Genomic DNA, 26,891 nt, shown 5'->3' on the forward strand with positions numbered 1-26,891 from the left:
TTTCACTTGTATGCCTTTAATCCGCGTCAGGAGGGCAGAAAACACCCACTAGTGTTTGACGGCTGATGGCGGACTTCCGCCCTTAACGGCCACAAGGAGCAACAGTGAGCCTGAACACGGACTACAACAGGCGCCGCCACGCTGACTACATTTCCCAGCAGCAAACGCGGCAACGTGACATAACGCAGCAGAGTGGAGGTAAACATGGCGGCTGTAGGAGCTCTGTCCAGACTGTCCAGACTGGGCTCAAGCATCAGCAGGAACCATCGCTTACTTATTAACAGAAGCCCACAGAGACGAGGGATCGCTTCATGTATCGACCGTAAGTCCCAGAAAACAAGAACTGTGAGCTTTGTTTTATTTTTATGACAGCTGTGTGAAAGAAAATCTGAAGTGTTGGTATTCACCTTTAGAGCTCTCCAGTGCCTAAACTAGCAGGACGCACCAAACAAGATAAAGCAAACACATTCCGCCTATTCAGCCTTGTAATGTTACATCTTTACATTTAGCTAAACTGTCATTGGTTAGTTTAGCTCCTCCTGGTCCTCCACTCATGAGGCAAAGTGAGCTACACACCCCTCCTTAACACCGCCCCTCCTCACAGGCAGGTGGAGTGATGTGTGAGGGAATTTAAGCAAACCACAGTTGGATAATTGAATAGTTTTAACTATTTATATGAAGTATTTTCAGCAGCTGTTTGTTGCTGTGCACAAGAGCACTATAAAAGCACGTGTTAAAGAGGAATAACTGTGTCCAGTTCATCCAAAACACTAAAAATATCCAATCATGGTTGGAAACTCAAAGACGCCTGTCACCTTTTAGGATGACACCAGTAATCATGCATACACTACACCTGTATCTGTGCATGGTCCTGTATTATTCCTGTATGCTCTCTGCTGACAGCTGCTCATGGACTCACAGAGGAACAGAAGGAGTTTCAAAAAGTGGCCTTTGACTTTGCAGCCAATGAAATGGCTCCACACATGGCAGAGTGGGACCAAAAGGTATGTTGGAGGGAGGCGGGCACTGTTCTTATGAGGATGTCAAGGCAGTAGACTTAATCTTTGTCCAGAGGATACCTCTGTGGATCATCTGTAAATAATCCAGATTCCCTATGTAGAAGCTGAGTCATTATTTGAAACTTAGTAAGAGGCACATCTGCAGCTGCATCATCCCTAAGTGTGAAGTACCTGCATGTCTGAGTAGCCTTTATTTTACTGCCATAAACACTGTGCTACACATGTGGATTTGTCACACTACACATTAAAATATCCTTTGTCTAATGTGCTGTTTTAGTGGCATATAACTATTTTTTTCCCTCCCAGGAATTATTTCCAGTAGAAACGATGCGAAAGGCGGCCCAGTTGGGGTTTGGTGGGATCTACGTTCAGCCGGATTTCGGAGGATCTGGTCTTTCTCGGCTGGACACATCGATCATCTTTGAGGCTTTGTCCACAGGATGTGTGAGCACCACAGCGTACATCAGTATCCACAAGTACGAACCCCTCATATGGCAATGCTGCTGTTAGAATAGGACAAAAAGATTCAGCATTTGGTTATTTGAGATTTTATATTAAAAATCATGAAATAGCCCAAATAATCAATTTTGTGAGGATGTTAGGATACATATAATGACATCATCAGTAAGTCCAAACAACATGTACCAGAAATCAATAATGTGTTTGTTTAATAAAGAATGTATGTTAGAAAGTTTGTAAAGTGTATTTAGTATAGCAACTTTCACAGAGCAAAGTCACAAAGTTCTTCACAGGAGGAAAAGTAGTTAAAATAAGGCCATAAAAAAGTCAAAAGAAACGGAGACCTCTAAAGAAGAGTGTTCCACAGTAAATGGACGCTATAATGATGGCTGTGACAGACATTTTGTTTGCCTGCAAATGAGCTGTATGCTTCTCTCTTTGCAGCATGTGTGCCTGGATGATCGACAGCTTTGGCAACACTGAGCAGAGGGAGAAGTTCTGCCCTGATCTCTGTTTGATGGAAAAGTTTGCTTCCTATTGTCTCACTGAACCTGGTCAGTCTCAGTATGTTAAAGAGAAAACACTTTGCTCTGCACTCGTGTGGAGACCAACAACGTATTAAACCTGTATTATTTTTACTATTTTAGGCAGCGGCAGTGACGCTGCTTCACTTCTGACCACTGCACAGCTGAAAGGTGACCATTACATCTTGAATGGTTCGAAGGTAATTTCAGACCTGTCTGTGCTCACTGTATAACTGCAAATATTGTCTTTAAATAGACAACAGTGAGGCAGAAGAATATCTGGTCTCTTGATGATTGTTTTAGGCCTTCATCAGCGGAGGAGGAGACACGGACGTCTATGTTGTGATGTGCAGAACAGGAGGTAAAGGACCAAAGGGCATCTCCTGTTTGGTGGTGGAGAAGGGAACCCCAGGCCTCAGTTTTGGCAAAAAAGAAAAGAAGGTAGAGTTCATTGGGCTGTTGGATTGGATTATTTTGCTCTGTGGGTGCTGTTTGCAGGTGACCACTAGATGGCAGACTTAAGTCGTAGTCACTGAGCTGTCTCACAATCTGCTCTCCAGGTGGGTTGGAACTCCCAGCCGACCAGGGCGGTGATATTTGAGGATTGTGCCGTTCCAGTGACCAACCGGCTCGGTGAGGAAGGACAAGGGTTCAGCATCGCCATGAAAGGCCTGAATGGAGGCAGGATTAATATCGGTGAGGTGGAAAACACCAAGTAATATTTAACCCACTACTGAAGTTATTCAACCAAAATAAAGATTTTCAGTTTGACAACTGTATATCTGTAGTGGTGCTACTGTTCTACCACTGACCTACTGTTTTTAACACTGACTGTTCTTTAGAAAAAGTGATGTACTTTCATTTCAGTTTTCACATAAACTCTGCCAACAGCATCGTGTTCTCTTGGGGCGGCACATGCCTCCGTACAGCTAGCGAGGGATCATCTGTTGGTGCGCAAGCAGTTCGGAGAGACGCTCTCCAACAACCAGGTAGCAACCAGCAGCTCGCACTCCCACAGTGTTCTCATACAAGAGCCAAAGTATTGTTCTAGTACAGGGATGAAAAGTTGTCTTGACCTCCGTCCGTCTTTCTCTCCCCATCTGTGTGTAGTTTCTTCAGTTCAAACTGGCAGAAATGGCCACCAAGTTGGTTGCGTCTCGTCTTCTGGTGCGCGAAGCTGCGACGGCGCTGCAGGAGAACCGGCCTGATGCCGTCTCTCTCTGCTCCATGGCCAAGCTCTTTGCCACTGATGAGTGCTTTAATGTGAGTAATACTGAGCAATACTAGTATTTATTTTCACAAAAATACTGTCAAACCTTGCAATTATTTAATATGTTTCTATATCGTTCGCTGGTGTGGGAGAAATGTATGGTGATAACAAAGTTTGAATACCTGCAGTGACAACAGTTAAACAGGAGCCCTCAAGGGCCCTCTTTATTTATTGTCATGATGCTCGGAGGTGAAGGTACGATGGACCTTGGAGGAGTACCAGACTCCCCTGATAATACTGAAGGATAAACCTTGACTCAGATATGCTTGCTTGTTGTTCTCTCCCAGGTGGTGTGATCTGGCTGCCTGTAAAGATGTGTGTTGTGCTGAAATGTTTAAGCTTTTGGTGTATTGATGTGTCCAAACCTAAAACTCCTCTGATCAGATATGCTTGCATCAAACTTGTATATTGAAAAAAGGATTACTGAGGCTCGTGGAGTGATTCTGTTATTCATCAAACTATAGGTTGGTTTGAAGTACAAGTTCACATCACTGTTCTCACTCAACAGATCTGCAACCAGGCTCTTCAGATGCACGGTGGATACGGTTACCTCAAAGACTACGCAGTGCAGCAGTTTGTCCGGGACATCAGAGTACATCAGATCCTAGAGGGTGAGCCTTTATGTATGTGCAAGGCTTGTGTATCAGGGCTGTCACGGTTTTGTATCATTTACAGTTTGTGTGACTTTTATTCTTTTGTGTCCCCTAAAGGAACGAATGAGGTGATGAGGATGATCATTTCCAGAAGTCTGCTGACAGAATCATGATAACTCTTCCTGTGACGTCAGTAGTGACCATGTTGTTATGGTCTTCGTCTCTGGTTTGTTACTGTGTGACTGGTTACCTGAAGTGCCCCCACATCACAGGTCCAACTCTCGTCTAGAGTGAAATATCTCCGTAACAATCGCACAGACTTTCAAGAACATTTGTCGTTTCAATATGTGGAATCCAAATGACACAGACAGTCCTCCAACACTTCTTGTAAAAGTGTCGACTAAACTAAAAACTAAACTTTGAGATTAATTCAAATATAGCATGTTAAAATGCTAAATATTCATCATATTTGAGATGCAGGTATTTGGTCACAAAACAAAGTGTTAGACATGAAAATTTGAGCCAATGATGGCGCTGAAAGTTAAAAGTTATTACACCATTTCTGATTCTCATCCTGAACGGGACAGAGAGGCGTGTTCATAAAAAATGGGCAACTCATCCAATAACTGAAAATATTTCACTCTGGACCTGATGACCTGCCCGTGCATAGCTAGCATAGATCAACCATGTAGTATTTTGTCTGGCTCCAGCAGTGGTAACAATCGAAAAAAGTTTTCTTTAGATTTTTAATTCAAAAGTTTGTTTCCTGTGAATCTGCTGGTGTAGATATACTGCAGAGTTTAAGTTTTCTATAAAAAGCTGCTACTTACGACAATTTTACTCTACTTTCGAAAAGAGGTCAGGATTATTTTCGTTAATTTAAAAGGATTTAACACCAACTTCATAAATAAAAGGGTATGTTTGTTTCACTGTATGTCACATCTGAATTACGTGCAGTCCCTTAAATGGCCTTTCACATCCTATTTATGTTCACGGTTACTGTATTTTTACCTTATTGTGTGTTCCATATTTAAAATGGGTGCAGACAAACATGCTCTGACTGCTACCACAGATAAAAATACATGGGTTGTGTATTGTGGGTTGTGTACTGAAATGGCACTTTGCAAATTATATTTGCTGACACACTCCAAATAAAATAATCTCATCTTCCGTAAATGTAATCCGCCTTTTATTTGCACCCTATTGGGAGTTATTATTGAAACGTTCTGTCATTTTATATGAATTTTGAATGAGTAATAATGTGTTTTTTTTTTGGGTGAAGTGATTACAAGTCAGTCGTGCTAAAATCAAACACTTCAGAAGTCTTTATTGAAAAAAACTGTCAACAATCGAAACAGCATTAAAAGTGCTTCCTTTTAATAATTCACAGCCATATCATTTCCAGAGTTTAGTATACTCACAAGAAACCAAATAAGACCATCAGCAGCATCAGCGACCACTCTCCTCAACTAATGGCCCGAACTTTTACAGTAAATATATCAAGCTATACCAAGTACCTTTTGAACAAAATAGTCAGAAACCATCAAATTAAACATGTTGTACTCACTATTTTGGTTACATTCCATCTACCAAAACAGGCAATATACTCAGGACGTATGTTCTCTCAGACATTAGCATTATGAAATCATACGATGGTCAAATAAACAACCCTCACGTGAACACGAGTAAAAGTGGGTCAAAGAAAGCAAGACGTTGTCGTGACAGACACAGTTGAAATACCTGAATAGTGATTTTGCTGCTCTGAACTAGTGCAGTAAGCCTGAGAGAAGTGACTGAAAAGTGATCCTTACACATCCAGGTACGCGGAAATAGAAATGAAATTATAAAAAATGTGTTTATATTTACTGTAGTCATATTATACAAATGTAGCCAAAATGTTATATTTTGCAAGAACTTGCAAAACTCTATAAACAACTCGAACTGTCCATTATGGTTTACAGCATCCAGACACTGCATTAAATTAACACATCTCTCTCTAAATAATTGGCATGTCGTGTGTACTGCCTAAAACTCAAAATGCTACTGGATACCATTTTGATGATGTGTTCATCAAAGCGCATGTAAATAAAAATATATTTCTCTTCAGTGAGCCAGAACACAGAATACAAAAAGAAGCTCAAAATGAACAAACTGAAGGGTGAGTTTTGTGCAAATGAAGCACAAACTGCCTGTGAGACATATTTCCTCTCTCACATCCTTTCAGGTCATCGCGGAGAAAAGTGCTTTCCATTTCAAGGCATGCTCTCTCCCCATCCATAACCGCTGTCCTTTCATTTCCCCACCGGAGGCGCCTCTGCCGGCTACACCAGTGAGCCGGCTTGGCTTTGAGCGGGCACCATGACAGCAACAGCCCCCATGCGTGTCAGGGTGGAGGAGCTCATTTGTGGGGACACAGTGAGTGGAGGTGGCACCTGAGGCTGAGCCCCCTCAGTCCTGTTGGGGATGACGACTGCAGGGCTCCTCAGAAGCTGCGGAGGGCCCCCGTTTGTACTCGGGGGTCGCCTTTGTTTGCGCGACGGGGTGCCTCCGATGTTGTAACCAGGCAGTCCCTGCAGCGTGTTGGCTTCTCCAGGTCGCAGCTGGTAGGCGTTGATCACAGAGCCTGTGTCTGAAGCTGATACCGGGGAGTATGGGTAGTGAAAGTTGGGCTGGTGGGGGTCTCGGGGGCGAGGGCTGGTGGCTATGGAGGACAGCGTGCCGTTCTTGGACCCAATGTCTGAGCCGGTGTTACTCTTTGCCCATGACACTCGCTTTGGTGCCTGAGCATCCTCCCTGAAAGAGAGAGAGAGAGAGAGAGAGCGAGCAACGATATCATTACTGAAGCACAACTATGTACAGCGAGCCCCATTTTTAATGATTGAGCTGGTTGTGATGGAGCTACTTTTACAAAGTGTGTAAATTGTTGGTTCATTTAATCTACAACAACACATTATATTCAAAAGATGCTGTATTTTGTTATGTAAAATCTCAATCTCTAAAGTCACACATAGCTATAGCCTTAAGTGGAATAAAGGTATTAAACACCACTGAATTCAGATAAAAATACTGCATTTTGCATTGCATTCTTCTTACCAAATCAGTGTCAAAATGATGAATTGCAGAGCTATAGACTGTTGCTTTTGATTTAAAAAATGCAAGAAGACAATGTACGTGTGCTCGCCCTACTTATTTGTGAATTTAGTGGATCTGTGCCTCTGGCTGGTGGAGCCCTGAGGACATTACGAGATTTAACCTGATTGCAATGAGCAGAGCCAATTCCTTCCTTCCTTTTTGTGAGAAGGACAAAGAAACATAAAAACGCAACTACCTTAAAACTTTAGAAAACTTAAGAAACAAAGTGCATTTACTCAAATACTGCACTAAAGTCGACTCTTATGATTCCAATAGTTCAGTTCGGCTCTCACTTGATCTCGTTGGCTATCTCCTCCTCTGTGTCCCGTCTCCTTCTCAAGATGAATATGAGGAAGAGCACCATGGCCACCAGCCCCACTACTGACCCCAGTGTAGCTGCTGCAATCATGCCTGCGTTGGAAGCTGGGAAACACATCAAAGATCAGTATTTACACTTAATGAGAGTGACAGCTGTGTCATTTTAAAAATCACAGCGCTGAAAAGAGTAGTGGAGTGAATTTACTGTGTACGTACAGGTGAGAACCTCCAGGTTAATGGAGCAGCTGTCGGAGCCGGCCGTGTTGCTGGCTCGGCAGATGTACTTCCCTGACATGCTCCTAGTGAGGTTGCTCAGCCTGAGGGTGCCGTGTCTCTCATCTGCAAAACAACCACACCGATACTTATGGGATCCACGGATGTTGTCTTGGTACAACTTGCCAAGAAAAACCATAGAGGTCGATTTTAAACTGCTATACTACTACATAGCACATTAGGGGACTATATTGTCAAAGTAACAAACACAGCTTCATTGTCATAATGTAATGCAAGAATGACCTGCTTGAATATTCTCTCATCAAAGTCTGTCATAGATCATATAAAGAAAGGAAGCGACAGCATCATAGTCTTACATGGAAAGAAGTTCACTGTGTTTCTTTATGCATTTTGCTTCAGTTCAGTCACTTTTTTTTGCTGATTTGCACTTTTCTACATGGTGCTGAGTTTTTTAACAAACCTTAAATTCTGCACTTTTTGTGACAGAGAATGCAAAAACACCGTTTTCCTTATTGAAAATTTCGAAAATGTAGGGATATATTTTTGCTCTTTGATTACAGATGTGTTGTATAGCACATTGAGTCATCTGTATCATGATACCATCACTGTGTGGAACATACCAGTAGTGTTGAATCATTAGTTACTGATTCCCTTAATCCAGAATGGAATTCACTATTGGCCCATATACAGTACACAGTTTGCCACTGGTGTTACCCCACAGCAGAGAAGCTCTGCAGATGATCCTGCAGTCTAATGATCTTTGTCAGCTATTTTTGTTTAAATATTTCCTCACACCAAGGTCATGACACAGCAGTAAGTGTGTGCGCATCCACTTCAGTGCTGGGTCTTTCCATTCAACACAATCTGCTCCTCTTGGCTTTAAAATGCTGTGTTGCAAACACAGGCTGCAGAAAAATAAACAAGCTTTATGAGGGACTTATCACAATAAATCCTCTGAAATCCAATCTTAGACGTCACATCACAGCATGTCTTCAACTGATGTGTTTCTGCTTTCGTGGCGACGTAAGGAAATGAGAGTGGGCGTGCGCCTGCTCTGTGGAATCACCCTCCTTAAGTGTTCGGATGAGTGGTGCACTCCACACGGAGTCGCTCCCAACAGAGAGAAAAGTAATGCAACCCAGGGACTCATCCGAATCATCCCAGATGAAAAGTCAAGGTTCACATTATGCCAGCAAGCATCATATTAATGCAAGAGACCAGAAAATCCTCAACAATTATTGTGTCCAAACAGCTGCCCTCATCCCAAAGTTTGGATGAGTGCAGCGTGGACTGAGCTTTGAGCTTTGTCTGCACCATCTGCTTCTGCACCGCCAGGAGCGAGGTTAGTGACGGTGGGTGCACACAAACTATTCTCAGCAGTAGAACTACAGTAGATCTGTGACTTTAGATTTTAGTGAACTAAAACAAGTGTAACTGGACGAACAAGTCAGAAATCGCAACGTAACCAAGCATTATCTGTCCCTGTTGGTCTCCTGCTTGTTTAGCCAATGTGAGTAGATGTGATTATACAATTAAAAACATCCATATACACTAAAATTATTAAAATTGAATGAAAGAATTAACAGATCATAGCTTTATTTCAACCTTTCAACCAGAGTATTTAAAATGAGGCCGCAGAAATCAAAACAAAATTTGGTGCCAAATAAAACAGCAGCAGATGAGTGTGATATCCACCGGTCCCTCTCTGATTATTTAATCCCCGGGTTTGAAAACCAGCTGTGAAGAACCAAACCCAATTGTGACAGATTAGCAGAACATCAGCTGACTCTGAGCTTGGAGCCAGTTCAAAGCCCGCACAATGATCAGATCCCAGCGGCGGCAGAGCTGGGGGGGATCTGACGTTACAGGAGGTGCTGCCTCATATCAAGACAGGAGAATTACTCATAGCGCTGCCATCCCTGCAAGGTCATTGAGCAGCATTTGTCAAAGCCTTGACACGCGGCACGTGATTAATGTAAATCAGCAGCTTTTCTATATGAGGCTCATGGTATAGTTTGCCTCCTCACATGACAACGTCCGAGCTACAGAGGATTCATTTTTATAATTAACGGATAATTAATTAATTCACGTGTCAAGAAGACACATTTTAAAACAGAAAGGACTCAATTACCAATTACTGTAATTTACTCTTTGCCATTAATTTTATTCTGCGGGACAAATGGGTGAAGATAAAAAAAAAAAACTACACTACACTATTGAAATAAGCTTCCTGGATCACAGGATTGTACAGGACACATCTATCTATTCATTGATTGCCTCCATTTATACGCCACTGAAATTAGTGATGCAAAAGAAAAGATGCCATTAAATTACTTGTTTTGTCAGAAAAAGGGTCAAAAGTTAGTTTACAACGCTCTAAAAAAGAAAATCAGCAAATGTTTAAATTAGAGAGGATGGTTTAAAAAAAAAAAAAAAGGCTTATTCACTTTCTTCTCAATAGTCAGATGAGAAAATCAATAACTCTCATGCAGTATAGCTGTAAGAGTGAGTTACAGCTAGCAGCCGGTTATCTTAGTTTAGTTTAGTTAGCTTGGCTCTTTCCAACAGTTATCAAATGTGCCAAGAGCTCACTGATTCACACATGGTGTCTCATTTGTTTGATCCGTACAAAAACCAAAGTAAAAAACGGCATGTTAGGATTTTACGCCTTCAAATTCACCTACAAGAACGTATAAGGCCTAACATTACTAACTAGGTCAGCTAATTAAAACCTGCTTAACCCGGCTTTTGTACAAATTTCACAAAGAAGATATAAGCATGTTAATAAGTGAGCTGTAGGTGCTGCTCATTGTAGCTGTGTAGTACTGATATGTTCTCATCTAAACTAGCTGAATCTCTGCACATTTCCAAAATGTCAAACTGTGCTTTTGAATGATCATCTCTGTCGACTGACCAATAATTTCAGCCGTAGCTTACTGTGCACTCTAAATGGTAATTTTGTCCTTTGGTTCATAAAGATGACACAGACACAGATGTAAATGTAGACATAAGGTAGAACATGCGTATGCATCTAAATATGGCACACAATGAAAAGACATATGCAATAGAATGACTGAAATCTGACACAGCACACATACTACAGAGGTTTAAAGAACAAATTCAACCCTTCTTTTACTAAATGGAAATATGCAAGTCTCATGTGCAAAATCCTCATTATGGATATATTCTGAAAATGTTACAATGTAAAACTGCAGTTCATTATTCCACATGATGACAGTGAAGTTAACCTGCCATCTGCTATTCCTGGACAGTTTAACATCCACATTTTCTGATGATTTAATCAATCAATGTAACAGGAGAATTTTAGCTTTAAGGCTGAGTGGGATTATCACCTGGCTTCACACTTATGCTAAGCTTTTTTTTCTTAATGGTAATCATTTCTGGATCATAATCCTATAAGAATTCTTATAAATTGGGTTGATTTTTCTCCTTTAAAGCTTAAGGCAGTGGGGTGACATGTTGACTCCAGAAACCGTGACATCCAGAGGAGTCACGGTTTGCAGGTGAGGGTGGGATGGAGTTGGGAAACGGGGGGGAAAATGTATGAGCAAAAACCCTTACCCATGAACCCAAGGACAAGCATGGGCTGGGGGCAAGATCTCCATTCTGTTTTTTTTTGTTTTTTTTTTGCAGAGGGAAAGATGACAGAGAGAGTGTGAGCATGAACAAGCGAAGGAGTGATACAGACTGATGAGGAGGGGTGAGATGTGCTGCACTCTCAGTCCCAAATCCAACTTATGCCTCTTAGAGGGGTTGATCAAGTAATGACATGGGGCTTGTTAGATTAGGCACCAAGGTCAACAGGAAATGAGGAGAGCTGAGAAGGGATCAGCAGAGAGGCAGAAAACATAGAAATTGCTGAGAGAGATAAGCAGCGATAGCAGAACAAAGTTCAAATGTCATAGAGCGAACATCAGCGCAGATAAAAAGATGAGCAGGGGGTTTGAACTTGAGTGTCGATGGCACGTAAGTGGGTGCAGATACATATGTGATGTAGTCGTGACTGTGCATACTGCACTATAAAGCCCTGGGTCAACGCCCAATCAGAGGGAGTAGTTTTCATTTTACCAGTCTGAGGACTTTTCTCCTATAAAATGATGAGGGCCAAAGATCAAAGCAGTTAAGTCAATACAGCAGTTAAGTCCTGTTGTTCAGAAACAGATGGCGTTTTCTCTGCAGCATCAACTGGAAAGAAACATGATGGACAATAACCTGACAACAAACAAATGCTGCTCTCACCTCTTTTTATTTTTTATGTGATACTATTATAAAAAGGAATGGCTAAATGTGACATCATGAGACCATGTAAAATGTGGCTTGGTTGTGTGCAAGGACAGAGGTTTGGTGGCCACACAATGTTCTTCAACATGAAATAAATGTATAAATCAATAAAAACGTTGCAATAATGCAATAGCAAAATCTACAGTATCGGTACAGTAGAAAATAGTAAATTCAGAAGAAACTATGATGCTTTAATGCTCCATATAATAGTATAACAAAAAACAATAGAAATGCTATTTTAATTGGCATTACTAATGCACCAACCTGATTTAAAGTCACGTTTTATCAGTTTGTTTGTCAGACACTGTCGTGGATGTCGTTCTGAAACACTCATGGCACAAAACACTGATGCTGAAGTCAAAGAATAATATTAATTTTACACTTAAGAGTCACAGGATCTTTTTACAAGGAAAACCCCAAAGATGTCTCAAAGACATAACAGAACACTTCTTGACTTTACAGTTGAAGTACTCACTCTGCATTGGGGAGAAGAAGACCTCGGACATGGGTGCAGCCTTGGTCCACTTGTACTGAGGGTCGGGCTTCCCATAACTGGACTTACAGCTCAGGGTCACGTTGCCCTTCACCACTGGACTCCCTGTCATGGTGCATACGGGCGGAGAAGGAGGGACTGCAGAGACAGACAGACAGACAGACAGAGTTGTTGTCTAGATTAACACATGTAAAATCACAATACAGGATCAATGACCTTGTATTGAACTGGTCCGTTAAGTTTTTAATCCAGAGATTTTTCAAGGCAGTAGCTATATTGCATACAAATAAGAAAATGTTTTGACCCCCCCTTGTTCCAATCTGCTGCTGGAGGATGACATAATGACCTCAGAGTCCAGTGAATCCCTACACAACAGATTTATTTGTTCTTAGTACGTGCTCACGTAAATATGATTTTCACCAGACTGGTCTGATCTGAATCCTTATAAAATATGTTCAGCATTGCCTGGATTTCCAAATCCAAAGAAATTTGTGAACTGTGTGGCAGAGTGCACTGATTAAATCTAACCTTTGAAGTTCCCCTGATGCTGTGCTCCATTACCTTTGACATTAAGGCGCATCTCTCCGGTAATGCCAGGACTTCCGGGGATGATGACATTGCAGACGTATCGTCCCGAGTCAGACTCCTGGGTGTTGTTGATGTAGATGGAGAGGTTGGCCGAGGGCATGGTCGCACTGAAGCCCGCTCTTTTGGTGAACTCGTTCTGGCCGTGCCCGACCTCACCTGAGCTGAAGTTTATCACCTGAACAAAGAAAACACACTCACAGAAAGACTGAATTTAACACAGCAGCACACACTTAATTAGTATTACACGAGACTACATGAACATTTCTGAGTTCTTTTTCGTGAATACAATAAAAAGTCTACAGAAACTTCCCTCTCTGCTCATTGGAGTGAAGTATTTTTAATTTTATTTGCTGCAGCCATAGGAAGATGTGCAAACGAGTCATGTCACAGAAATTACCGTCCTTCATAAAGATAATCCCGACATGTACAGATGGTGGATGCAGAATTTTAGGCTGATTTTCTGTCTGAGATAAGCTCGCAGGCATCGGACACTGGAACTGTTTAGATTATATTAATCATGCAAAGACCCCACACACTAACACACACGCGCGCTGTATTTTCTGATATGTACAGTTTCATTGGCAGTTCGTGCAACATGTAGGAGGTGCAGTCAAAAGTAGAGATGAAATGTCATTAGTGGCATCCTTTCGTTAATGACACCGGTCCTTCCTTCCGTTGTGATTTAGAAATCAGTGGTGGTGTTGGAAATAATCCTAATCTCTACATATCATCTTTTTCACTTCCATGTCACTAGATGGGTTTCTAAGGATTTAACAGTGTCATGCAATACAAAAAAAAAAAAGGTCCCTTAATCTTGCACAGATGCCGAGGTGAGGCAGACCTTGGGTGTGAAAAGACTTAGCTGGTTCTTAATAAAGAATTAATTTTCAATCAAATTAGAACTATCACAAGGTACATTCAGCAGGTTACTATATTTTTAAAGGCTATAACCAGCAATTATTTTGACTGTCGAATTATGTTGATTATGTTCTCAATGAATCCATCAATAAAATTGTGGAAAATCTCACAGTTATATCTTCAAATATCTTGTTTTATCTGTCCAACAGATTAAACTCTGAGACATTTGAAATCAAGTGGACAAAAAAAAACCCAGAGGAAAGCAGCAAATCCTCACACTGGAAAACAACTTAAACCATTAAGTGATTGTCAAAGCTGTGGTGCGAATATTTTGTTTTTGTAGAGAGAACACTTCCATTGCGATGGTACAGTAGGAGGACCAGCAAAGACTGCACACTGTACTTCGTTCTAATCCTTCTAAAGAGGATCTCTTTTCTCTGCTCCACTTGAGGTCACAGCAGGGTCAACTATACAGCAGATCATCAAAGATTCACGTCCTGATCGTCTCACCTGCTTGGACTCGTTCCCCATGAAGTGCCAAATGATTATGTTTTTGGAAATGTCTGAATTGGGGCTGTACCAGGCGTGTAACACCACCATCTGGCCCTTGACCACCTCCATCTCTCCTCTGGGGAACTCCACCTTCCGGGTGTCACCTGCAGCAACAACAACAACAACAACAACAACAACACAGACCAGCATGGAAACAGTTAATCACGACTGTAACGAAGCAGTTTTGTTGTTTGTGTTATATAATGGATCTAGTTTGTTTTGCTTCATTTCATTTTAGATTTTGTTGTCACTAAACAAACAGGTCTCATGTTGGATTGAATCTGTGTTTTAAAGGGCTGCAACTAATGATTAATTATTTTAATTAATCTGCTGATTATTTTCTTGATTGATTGTTTGATCTATAAAATGTAAAATAGTGAAAAAGGCTTTCCTAACACCACGTGAAGTAGCCAAACATCTTGTTTGTCTGACCAACAGTCCAAACCCTCAGTTTACAGCGATATAAACCTGAAAACAGCAGCAAATCCTCATGTCTGAAGAGCTAAAACAAAGAACTGTTTGTAAATTTGTCCGAAAATGTACTAATTATTATTAGATTAGCGAAATAGCTGATTTTCCTGTCAGTCAGCTATCAAACAATCGACTAATTGCTTCAGCCTTAGATCTTTTTATCATTACAAGTCTAATGTCTCTATGTTTTTCTTTAAATGACAGCATCAAATCAAATCAAACTTTGCTAAACCTGATCAAGATGGACCACATGTCTATGGTGGCTGAAAGTCTTTGTTGTCACAATTTATCAAATGCAATATCCAAGTAAATCTGATCAGACAGAAGAAACACAAACAACCCAGCAAACATTTCCACGTCATCAAGTTGAATTTCATTGCAGTGATATCAGTGATCTGTTCTGCTGTGTGATAATCACCAACAAGCTTATAAACAGTCAATCCCAAACACGCTTCGACTTCCCTCTGATATCTTGACGTACGTGTGTGTGTGTGTGTGTGTGTGTGTGTGTGTGTGTGTGTCTTTCCCTTTTGGCTTCTACACACTCAGCTACCAGAACTACGGCTGGTCAAACATGCAGAGTAAAGACGTGTTAAGTTACTGTAAAGTTAAAGTGAAAAACTACATTCCTGCTGTCTAAATGATCATATTTTGGTGGTTTTGAGAGACACACATTTTTGGTGGAAAGCCAAGAAAAATGCATTTTGCATTATATGTGACCATTAAGTTCTACAAGACCATTACGATGGTCTCAACGTACTCTTCAATTTGCAAAATGAATTTTCCAGACACACGAAGCAATACAAAGTAACTGTCAGGAAAAAGCTTAACATCATTTTTGCATAAGAAACATCAGCAAAAAAAACGCAGGATTGAATGGAAGAAGATATTAAAGAAAACAAAGGAGGATGTCCAACTCACAGGGAGCCCAGTCACCCGAACCGGACAGCTGAACCTGGATCAACTGATCCCAGCAGTCGGTGTCCACTTCTGTCTCCAGTTTGAAGGTTTGTTAAAAAAAAAAAACTCACACAAGGAAAAATATATATTCTTGCCTCTAAATCCTTTGACTGAAGAAAACGCTCAAAGTGTGAAAAGTGTCCCTCATGCACTCAAATGGATGGACAGTATCGTACAGATGGTTAGAAAGAGAATGATGCAGAGAGAGAGAGAGAGAGAGTTATGATCCATAGACAGACAGCTGAAATCTCAACATCTGTTCAGCCTGGCACGCCTTCCTTCTTTTCCAGACTGAAAGTGTGTCGAGGCAGGAGTGCGAGGCGTTATTGGTTGTGGTGGTGGTGGGTTGTAGGGGGCACAGATGGGGGAGGAAGAGGACGAAAGTGTGCATGTGTGTGAGGTAGACATTTTAAGGCAGAAAGCACAAGATGAAGAGACAAGCCACTTGTTTTTTGACTTCTAGCTTTGCTGCAGTGACTCAGTGCTTCCTTATTCCTCCCAGGACAATGTGACCCCGTCGCTGTGGCGCTCCTGTCCCTTAATTTCTGAACCTCTGAATCTGCTAAATCCTGTTGACTAATCCCTAAACAATCCCAGGCTCAATCCCCATACCTCACGTGAGCAAAAGAGCTCAGCTGGACATGGATATGATGTAACACATGGTCAATTCACCCACAGACGCTGCTGTCGCTGCCATCATCAGCATCATCATCTTTATCCACAGCATTTACATTCTCCAAATTGGGATTAGCAGATCGCTTTGCTTTACATTTAATCATGTCATGCGATATCTGTCGAGCCTGTACGTGGCGTCGATATGTTATGAATTAAAAATGAGGCATCCCAAAATGTAAACAAAAGATGCATTTGAGAACATTTGACGGGACAAAAAAAAACAAAAAAAAAAACAGGCTCAGTAAGCACCATGACTTGACAAGAAAATTAGAAATGATGCTCTCAGGAATTATACAGTAGATACTGAATGATACACATGAGAGTTTAGTTTAAAGCAGGGATCACAAACTGCAAGTAAGTTATCAGAATGATGCTGTTTGTTGTATAGCTGTGTAATGTTGGGCAAAACAAGGTGAGTTAGAATAATGAACGTGTGTGAAGTAAATGCTAAGCTCACAATGTCCACATGGTGACTTTTCATAGCTAGCATGCTAACATTATCTGTATAACACCCATTCAATCTGTTCAATCAGTAATTCACCTAGGAAGACCTCCAGTCTGTGACCATGGAAACATGACAGGAGACTCCAGCAGATCAATACCTGCACCAAGAATGTTTATTATTTAATTGGAATATCAAGAATCATCAGTGCAATATTTGACCACTGTATAAGCACCTTTCAAATTTATTCTGTTTTATACATCATGTTAGGCTGTTTTATACTTTGATATTTATAGATTACGTTTTTTGCTCTGTATATATATATATATATATATATATCTTTATTTACCTTATTTTATCTATATCATACATATACACACACACACACACATATATATATATATATATATATATATATATATATTAAAAAAAAAGACTCATGGGAATTCCATTTTTTAATATTTGATATACCAAAGCGTTGGACTGACCTCCGACAGACTTGAGGCCACAACCATTCGTAGAGCCACGCCGCCAGCATGGCTAAAAACCTGCAGGTGGGACATCCACCCACAGCAGAATCTATGCCAGTGCTTTTATCACCAATACAAGAAAAGATGTCAAGCCCTGTGATGTGTGTTGTTAGACATAAATGCAAAAATCTTCCCCTGTCTAATCATAAAGCATGTCTTCATGTCCAGCCTTTGCAGTGAAGCCATCTATTGAACATGCATGTATGAGATTAACATCTTTATCATCACCATCTTTCCTGCAGCAGTCATCATATCAGCCTGTTTCTGATTCACAGTCTATAGCAGCGCAGAGTACAGAAGAGGAATTGTCTATTTTTTCAGATCTGAAACAGTTTTTCCCTCACAAATCCTGTTAGTGCTCAGATTTAATTTCCACCAGCTATTGTCTTTGCTGTCGCACCAACCGATGAACCGCCGTGTATGTGCTGTAACAATTATGTAACAACATTGAGGAAAAGGTCTCACTCTGAATGATACTGCGATTGTGCCTACATGGAGGATGCCTGAAATCTCTCTCCTGGGATAATGCTATAAGGTGCAGTGCAGGCGTTGCATGTTGATTAATATACATTGTGTACCAGAGACGCAATCAGACAGGATCAAGTTTTGTGTAGGTTGATGAGACCACGCTGCTTCTTCATGTGAATGCAGGGGACAGTAATTCTGAATGATACACAGATATCCCATGATGAAGCAGGATAATGCCCTGTAGTCTCCTCACACCGGGCTATTCTTGTGCTTCTTTGAGCAGGTTTATCCTCAGAACTGTGTCATTCAATTGTTTATTAAATGAAGGAAAATCTTCACTAATCCGTGGCTGTCTCCATCTGGGATGTGTGTGAGTTTGGCTGCAGACACAGACAGATAAAGACAGTTCAAGATGTGGATATGGGTATGAAGTCATCCTAAATCCCTCACAACAGGAAAAAAACAAGACAAGAAAAGCTGCCAATAAAGGCTGTGCAGAAATGATACTATGCAGCCTCAGTAAACTCTGTCCCAATTACATTTTACCACAGGCTATCATTCAGCCCAGCCACGCTTTATATCTGCTAATTGGATTCTTCTCTTTAAAATAAACAATGTTTTTTTGTTTTCCTGCAGGGTATTCCGGCTATGAGATATTGTCAGAGTCTCAGCTGCAGCAGCAATTAAGACAAAAGCAACGCCGGACTCGCAAACCTGCACAGAAGACCTAAAGAAAAGTCAACCCTGTCATGCATGTCTGAGCTGGAGCACAATTAAGAGATCAAATGTGAGTGTGTTGTAGTACCAAGAAACGTCCACAGGGGGCAGCACATTCATATGATAAAACAGATGATCTGATCAAAGATAAAACCACAGTGGAAATCATCACATTACCAAAACAGTTGAATCTTTGATCATAAGACTCGACGAATGAATAAATCAAGTGTAAACTGAAGGAAGGAAGGTAAAGTGCAGTCTAAAACCAGGCTGAGCAGGTTTATCCAAAAAGAGACAAATAGGTGTCTGATTTATTACTAAAATACATGTAATTTGCAGGTCTAACAAGGCATCCCAACCTAATTCAGCTGTGTGTTGTTGCGATCAAAATGACGGATAAAAAGTCAGCCGCTCTCTCACAGCCCTAAGGGAGCCATGTAGGCCTGTGTGAAGATAAACTGATCCTCTTTAACCAGCCCCGCTCTATCTCCACGAGTAATCTCTTCTTCCACCCATGTCTTTTTCTCATGTGAGTCCCTCTCTGGAGCTAAAGCTTTAGCTGAGGCTCAGATTTACTCTCCACTCACACCTCTGCACCACCCGTTTCCCCACTGATACAACGGGGTGGACCTGCCGTCTTGCAAATGAACTGATAATCTGGAAGAAAGCAGCAGCAACACAACAGGCTCTGAAGGTTAAAAGCAATGAGAGCAGGTTGGAACTGAGGGGAGGATGTTTCCGGTTTCCAAGTGATGCTGTTTGTACTAATCAGTGGTCAGCATTACGTCTCATTTGGTCAGCGCTGAACCAAACTTTTACAAATTTCAAAGCATCAGGCTGGGCCCAGCGCAGAGTAGGGAGCGACGGGAGGGTAGACTCAGAGCCTCCAGGTGGATGCTGGGCTGGAAGTGGGGCTTTTTAAATGCTACATGAACAGCAGGAGCTCCACCAGTAACACCAAGCACCAGCGTAGCTTTTCAAGTGAGCGGTGAGGCAGCAGGCATGCAGCACAAGTGTGCACAGAGCACTGATGGCTTCAGTACAGTGCCTATGATCAAAAGGGTGCGTTGCATATATGTTGCAGTGAGAGGACTATGCCATGCGGGAGTAGCAGCAGATCTGAGTTGCCTGCCTGACTTAGCTCAAAGGCTTTGCTTAGTTTCTATAATCATTTTTTCACAAGAGTAAACGCTTTTATTGTGCATGGAAAGTATAAAGAGAATAACATCACTGAAAAAAGCAGCTACAAAGACTGTTAAGGCTGTTAAGATAACTCCAACATTACATTAAATGTAATTATTTCTTCTACATTAGAGGCATTTATTGTTTCAAACATGGCAGAGCACCTCCTCCATAAAAAACCTGTGGGAAACTTTCATTTAGAACCATTTTTAAGATCAAATAAACAGAGAGGAATGCCATTTTTGGCTATTCCTACCTGACCAGCCAGCATAGTAATGTAGTTGTATACTCTAAATGCTAATGTCAGCATGCGACAATTCTATAAATCCAGCATTGGCTTAAAGCAGTCCTGCTCACTGACTTCACGACACCTCCGGCAACAGCCAATTTCAATCAGAGACATTAAAGGAATATCTTCCTCGATATAAACAGCATGGAAAGATCTAGAACAGCTGTAACATTTCTATCAATCCTATGCTACATCATTAACTGAAGAGAAGATCTGTTTTCTGCTCATCGAGAAAGCAAATGTGCATGAAACAGTGCTCGTCTGATCTCTACAGCATGTTTTGTCTGTGCTGAGCTGGGATCTGTGTCAGAGCGGCGATAACAAAGTCTTAAAATGACCCCATAAATGCGTAGCCATGCAAGAACAGACAACATCATGATAAATTATTTAAGCATCAGATTTCTATTCCTCATTACAATCGTTGATTAGTCTCGCTGGTTAAGAAATCTGGATGACCTTGAGTTTTACTTTTATTAAGGGATTTAACAAGTGAGGAACTGATTGCAAATTGTTCCAGATTTGTTGATGTCAAACGGGGACAAACACGAACAAAGATTAGGACTGAGCCAAAAAAAAAAAAAAAAATTGGGTTATTCCCTGACTATTTGATAGACAGGACAGGGAGGAATGTAGGACAACAAAATAGCCTTGTTGCTGTAAAACTGCATATTGGACTGACCCCACAGGCTTCAAACAGATGGTGCTTCAATAATAAATATTTGGGGAAGGCTCCTTTAAATTGGATTACATTAGTGTAATCTCAGCAGCTATTTTAAACCATTTTGAGTGTGCTATCTCATCAGAGTAGCTTTAATCCCTCTTAACTTTTGATTGTGTTTAAATTGATTCTCCTCGCACACATGGCTCCAAACTCCCACAACCTCCCTCTGGTTCTCACTACAAACTCTCTCTCTCTCTCTCACATGCACAAAAATGTGAAGCCAGGCACACAAACAAACACACACAACACACATCCTAAGTAGTATTTGTTTTTTACAGTACCACCTTGAGGTCATAGCAGATGTACCAGCCTACCCGTGAACAGAAAGTAGCATCTTAAGTCGCAAGTGGAACTAGTTTACTGTACTACATCCTCGCTGAATTATGGACCAGTTCCAGATTTGGGAGTGCAAAAATATTCTGATATAATTTAAAAAAAAGGAAAACTTGAAACATTAGCATCTAGGTTAGAAAGAAGTGCTAAAGATAAAGTGAAGAATACTCATTTCAAGTCCATATACACTGAAAGAGATAAGGGTTGCTGTAATTTTACCTCCTGTTCATACTAGCTATTAAGTGATCCCTTCTTAATGCATCAAGTGAGTATCTCTCAATAAATAAATACATTGGCCTTAATGGCTTTAATCTTTATGGCCACTATGAGCAGGAGGAATGATTAAGCAGAACTTGTTTCCTTGTACATGTGAGCACTTGGCTACTGTTTTAAGACAGACTTGAAAAATGGTGAACCTATCCTTTAAAGATGCATTTTGGCCACTTGGGGCAGCACAACTAGCTGTAAACATTACACTGACAAATTATCACCTGACAAACGTGATGTTGCGAACATCTTAGCAAACAGTTGCTTATTATCCAGCAGAGCACACAGAGAAACGTTAGCGTGTTCTGGGCATCTGGTGAACACGAGTCCAATAAATTCACCCCCTTATTAGACGTGTTGCGGTCACGTTACATTCTTATGGGGTATATCTGGCTTTTTTTCATCTGCTGTGTCCACCAACTAGTAGCGTACATTACTGAGAATTTAAGACTCCTGCAGCTAGAAAACAGTGTCGGCACAAGTTGCAGGCCAGATAAGATAAACGACGACTATAAAAGCTCCGTAAAGCTGAATTGGGTGATAATCTCTGTAGTGTCATCACTACAAGTGACCCCCTCAACAGTCATGTGATCCTGAATTACTGATCGGGATACTTACAGGTAAGGCTGGTGCAGGCTCATATGTGTGAGCAAATATAAATGAACACATTCACAAAGAAACACAACAAAAAAAAAAAAACATTAATTTCCTGCAGCCACACTGTTGACCACAATAGGCTCAGTTGAAATATAAGGAATTGAGGCAAACATTTCTAATGATGATATGTTGTACGGCTCAGTCACTGTGATTTCTCACTGCTGAAACTATTTATAACCTTAATTTCCTGAACATTAAATCATCTGAAATACGATTACTACCATCACAACCTCTGATAATCGTGTTTTCAGAGTATTCACATCACAACAAGAGCAGCAGAGACCACCTATTTATTCACTGCATAACCCTTGAGTGCATCTTGAGTGAGCCAACTACAGCTCGGCGACCTTTTGACCCTTCTCACATGCTTGCCCTTTGTCCTCCGACTCTCCTTACAATGTTTTCTTACATGTGTGATTAAAGCGGCCGAGGCATGCGTGCGTGTGTTCATGCTGAATGTCTGACATCTTACACCTTTAACCACAATGCCCTGAATGAAAACCTGAGGCGGACGAAAGGGAAACAGAAGAGCAGGTTTCTATAGTCAGAGAAGAAAGGAGGGAGCAGTGGGCCGAGGCTTTGATCACATGCAAATACCACACACACACACACACACACACACACACACGGGGGATATAGGTGTTTATGTGGCAAAACAAAGGCTCTTATTGTAGAGAAACTTCTGTGAATTATGTAACATCTGACCATGTGTGGGGGTATTAATCTGACTTAATGCTATAGAATAACAGTTGCAGTCTGACAGTGACGCTGCTGAACCACAAGAAGTTGATGTCTTCTCGTGGTTGTGTTGTGCTGGTAAGTCTGACTCGGACTAGTGGATGCCAGTGGCCTTTTCATCCCAGCTGTCCATCACAAGTCCCACAGTGCCCTTTCAGCCAGCTCCTGGGTCCTAGTGGCAGGGAATGAAAGGCAAACCGAGAGCTTATATGGGTCTGCAATGTTGCACCACAACAGAGGCCCATAACCAGCCTGCCACCCCTCACACCGTCCCGGGTCTTTGAAGAAGATATTTATAAACCATTAGTGTGGCAGCGGGGCGATGGCTGGCCGTTTTATCTCCCAGATCTGTCATGTACGAGCTGTGCTGACGGAGTGACAGAGCGAGGGCTGATAGGGCCTCTGCAGCACAAGTCTGGGGTCGAACACGGTGGCTGAGCCCCCGGCTGCCTCTCCACTTCCCTGCCTGTGGGGGCTTAATGCAGTGAGACTGTAATTAAGAAGTTGAGTGATCTGATTTCAGATTTCCACTGAGCTCTCATCAGAGAGGAATTACAGATGAGGCTTATAATCTGTACACAACATCAGATACTCAAATGCCTCCCAAGATCACCATGGGTGAGGTGGAGAGTGTGAGTAATTTGGATGCAAATCTGGAGAGTGAAACAGTTTTTCTGTGTTTATAAGTAGTATCTGCTTTCAGTTCACTTTTAAATGAATAATTTGACATTTTGGGAAACACGCCTATTGTCTTTAGTGGTGATAGTTATGATCAGTAGTAAGATCAGTAGCACTCGCATATCTGTCTGGTAGATACAAGGACACAGCCAGTTAGCCTGGATTAGCATTAAGACTGGAAAAGAGTCGTTTTCTGGTTTGTTTTTTAAATAACTGTGACCACAATGAAAAATCTGCAGGATATTTCATTGTTAAAAAGTCAACTTGTTTGTGCTCCCAAGTGGACAAACACTTTTTTTACACTTCAGTTTTTGTACAGCTTAAACAAAGAAGATATGACATGTTAGTGAGCTTAAGAGGACGGCAGAATTTGTATCTTTGGGAGGAGTCAGGCTTACTGTCTCTGTTTCCGGTCTTTGTGCTAAGCTAAGCTAACCATCTCCTGGCTGTTGCTTTTAATTATGATAATAACAATTGTCATCTAACTCTCCCCCAGAGATTTCCAGAAAGAATTTAACTTTAACCATTAACAGGAAAAGAAAAGGAGTGAATTCAACTCTCTCCAGGCGCTCTAAGGTTCAGCCTTGGTCCCTGTGCCCCGCGGTGAAATCAAAGCACTGACAGTATCATCAGTTCCCACAGACAGAACTACTCCCACAGCCCAGGTATAGATTTTATAAAGTGAAATCCAATCCATATAACTGACTTTGAGGTTACGAATCAATATGATCCAGCAGGGTTCTTCTCATGGATTTGTTCCATGGAAAAACACATTAACCCAAACCTGCAAGTGATATTTTACTGAATATGAACCTAAAACTTTTAAACTTATACATGATTTTGTGACTTGGGGAACCATTGTGGGCCATTAAACCAAAACAACTAGCTGAAAGACACTAAAACTTGAGGGGTTGGACACTAGATCTCTTTGGGTTTGTCACAGTCTACGTTACACAGTCACTTGATCCATTCAAATATTTTGATGAGTGCAACTTTCCCATAAATCTGACATTTTAAGAGCTAAATATTAACTTGTGTTGTGATTTATAGACATGTTTTGTGAGACATTTGAATTTGTCAAAAGTTTGCTGATATATATTTTACGTACAAGTGAATTTACTTTATTTAATCAATAGAAAAAATGCAAAGCTGATGCAAAAAACATTCATCTTTCTAGTTTGGTCAAAAATTCTAAAAATACCTGACCAGAAATCACAAGAAACACAATAAATGTTATACATGAATGAATTGATTTTGAATTTAAATTCAGAAAATGCACAACGCCGTAAAGATATTTTTTATAATCAAAGCCCTTTTGGAGCCTCTACAATACATCAGGACTTGGTCACATATAAACTACATGTTCACCACACCTTACATCTCAACATCTATCTTTACCTTAAGCCTAGAAATGAGGTGATTAATTATTAAGATCACCTGGTGCAGAAGCCATTACATAGGAGAGATCAATATTTAAAAAAAAAATCCTAATAATAGCATGTAATTTTAACATGTATTTAGGACATGGTAGATAGTCTAATAGAGCAGGACACACACACATATGAGCAAAGAGTGAGATAACAGTTTGTGATATAGTGAAAATGTGAAATGTGAAATGTGTTTGTGATATAGTGAAAATATATATAATGTGAAAATACTGTTATGAATTGCTCTCAATGAAAATGACTGTGATCAAATCCTCACGTACAGGAGAGTCAGGGCTCAGATGGTCAGTAGAGCTCTGCTGGCCCTCATCTCCACTGTACATTACATCCAACATGCGTGATACACGCAGATAATCCCCAGTGACCCTCTCGTCCATCCACCCACATGTCCACCTACAGTGCAGCTGAGGGGCCTGGACAAAGGTGACAGTGGCAGCTTGGAGCCTACAGAGACCAGAGGAAGTAACTTAGCCTGTCATGTCTCCCACCTGAGCCCAGCTCGCTCACTGCTGCTCTGCCCTCCACTTTTCCTGCAAGGACACATTAAAGGGTCTGTACACCCAATTAACAAGTCCAGTTTTAGTGATAGATCTATGAGGCTTAATGATATCAGGCCATGAAGATAATTTGGGTTTAACTTCTTGTGGTTTTGAAATGTCTACCATGAAATGGACTTGCCACCCCAATACAAGAGAGGCGTACAATGTTTTGTTCATGGTGCTCCAACATTTAAAATAGTGGAGTTACTTTAACCTTTTGAGGGTATTGGCCCTTTAAAAGTTACTTTCCTTTGTTCCCATTTCATCCAAATGACTGTACATGGTGCAGCTCACCTACTTCAGCACAACAAACTGCACACACGCACAGCAGCTAAAACTGCAGCTGCATGGTTACGCAATAGATGAGATGTGAAAAGAGATTTTCCAACCAGGTTAGATCTCTGTAGATATCCGTGTCTTTCTGAAATGTTTAGACTCCGGTGTCAGACACATCTGGTTTTGCAGCCCAGGATGTCACAAGATGCCATAAGTTTTTGCAGTTATGGTACGAAAAACTGAGTGCATAAATGTGAGTCAGTGAGTATTACTAACAAATGTATTCTTTTTCCTTTCCTATTAATATCCTGTTATTAAAAACCACAAGATCTGCTGCTGTCAAGGATTTACATAAACAGAAAATAGGTTAAATGTCTGTTATAACTCACAGAAGTGTGTAAGTTTTGTTCAGAAGTTGCTGTTACATTGCACCTGTTTAAAATCAGCTGTTTAGCCCTTCAGCCGTGCAGATTCAAGCAGCACTTATTGCTGTACAGTGCAGCAGCTTCCACTGTGGCAGCCGGCAGTGTTCATGTGTGACATTTTACCACTGAGTAAAGTGGGTTGTAGTCGTCTGTTTGGCACGCTCGCAAATCACAGGCATGATTAATGTGGCACAGTGATTTGTACAGGTAATTTCGCTCTTGCTTTACTTCCCCCTGCTGTGCATTACCGTGCTAATGTGACACTTTATTGATCCCTGAAGGGAAATTGTCTTTTCACAGCAAGGTCTAAGTGCAGGGTCAGTAACAGGAGAGCAGCCCTGCAGCTGCTAAAGATTCAGTGTCGTGTTGAAGGATGTTTGCCAACATGGGGGCTTAAACTCGTGGCCTGTGGTTGAAGGACGGTCACCAAACTCAAGATACTGCCAAAAGACGCCTGATGCTTCAGTTTCGGCCTATTTCCAGTCCTATTTTCATACTTTTGGCCATCGTTCTTCTCAGTCACAATTGCATTTTATTCATCAACTTCAGTGCTGAGACCTGGGGAGCAGCATCAGCAGAGCATCCTTAAAAGTAGAGTAAAAAGATTAAGTTTGTAGCAGTGAGTCATTTTTTAGTAATCTTCAAGACAAAAGTGCATTAGTAAATGTCCAACAGAGCTAGAACAACAGGTGGTCAAAGAATCTGACAAACTGTTAAAAAAAGTTGTAATTAATTA

General features: G+C 41.1%; 2 protein-coding genes across 2 annotated transcripts in view; one reads left to right on the forward strand and one right to left on the reverse strand.

Annotated features, from left to right (window-relative positions):
- The first annotated feature begins 204 nt into the window (after nucleotides 1-204).
- Nucleotides 205-5,032, forward strand: acad8 (acyl-CoA dehydrogenase family, member 8). Its single transcript, XM_070829412.1, has 11 exons — nucleotides 205-322; nucleotides 904-1,004; nucleotides 1,326-1,495; nucleotides 1,923-2,032; nucleotides 2,126-2,202; nucleotides 2,306-2,443; nucleotides 2,563-2,698; nucleotides 2,894-2,991; nucleotides 3,113-3,265; nucleotides 3,781-3,883; nucleotides 3,983-5,032. Exons 1-11 carry the CDS (start codon nucleotides 205-207, stop codon nucleotides 4,036-4,038), a joined length of 1,260 nt encoding a protein of 419 aa, XP_070685513.1. The 3' UTR covers nucleotides 4,039-5,032.
- A 1,154-nt stretch (nucleotides 5,033-6,186) lies between these two features.
- The window catches only part of esamb (endothelial cell adhesion molecule b), a 39,490-nt gene continuing 18,785 nt past the window's right edge, over nucleotides 6,187-26,891 (reverse strand). Inside the window, exons 2-7 of the mRNA XM_070829843.1 lie at nucleotides 14,301-14,446; nucleotides 12,906-13,107; nucleotides 12,327-12,482; nucleotides 7,532-7,654; nucleotides 7,291-7,420; nucleotides 6,187-6,658 (exon numbers count right to left, since the gene is read on the reverse strand). Of these exons, the coding sequence (XP_070685944.1) occupies nucleotides 6,187-6,658; nucleotides 7,291-7,420; nucleotides 7,532-7,654; nucleotides 12,327-12,482; nucleotides 12,906-13,107; nucleotides 14,301-14,446 (1,229 nt within the window). The remainder of the gene's footprint in view (nucleotides 6,659-7,290; nucleotides 7,421-7,531; nucleotides 7,655-12,326; nucleotides 12,483-12,905; nucleotides 13,108-14,300; nucleotides 14,447-26,891) is intronic.

This window comes from Pempheris klunzingeri, chromosome 4 (genome assembly GCF_042242105.1).
Source record: "Pempheris klunzingeri isolate RE-2024b chromosome 4, fPemKlu1.hap1, whole genome shotgun sequence".
NCBI lineage: Eukaryota > Metazoa > Chordata > Actinopteri > Acropomatiformes > Pempheridae > Pempheris > Pempheris klunzingeri.

Coding starts and splice junctions, on each gene's coding strand:
- acad8 (XM_070829412.1), top strand. CDS start 205: ATGGCGGCTGTAGGAGCTCTGTCCAGACTGTCCAGACTGGGCTCAAGC. Junction 1,005..1,325: donor TGGCAGAGTGGGACCAAAAG/GTATGTTGGAGG, acceptor TTTCCCTCCCAG/GAATTATTTCCAGTAGAAAC. Junction 2,699..2,893: donor TGGAGGCAGGATTAATATCG/GTGAGGTGGAAA, acceptor CTCTGCCAACAG/CATCGTGTTCTCTTGGGGCG.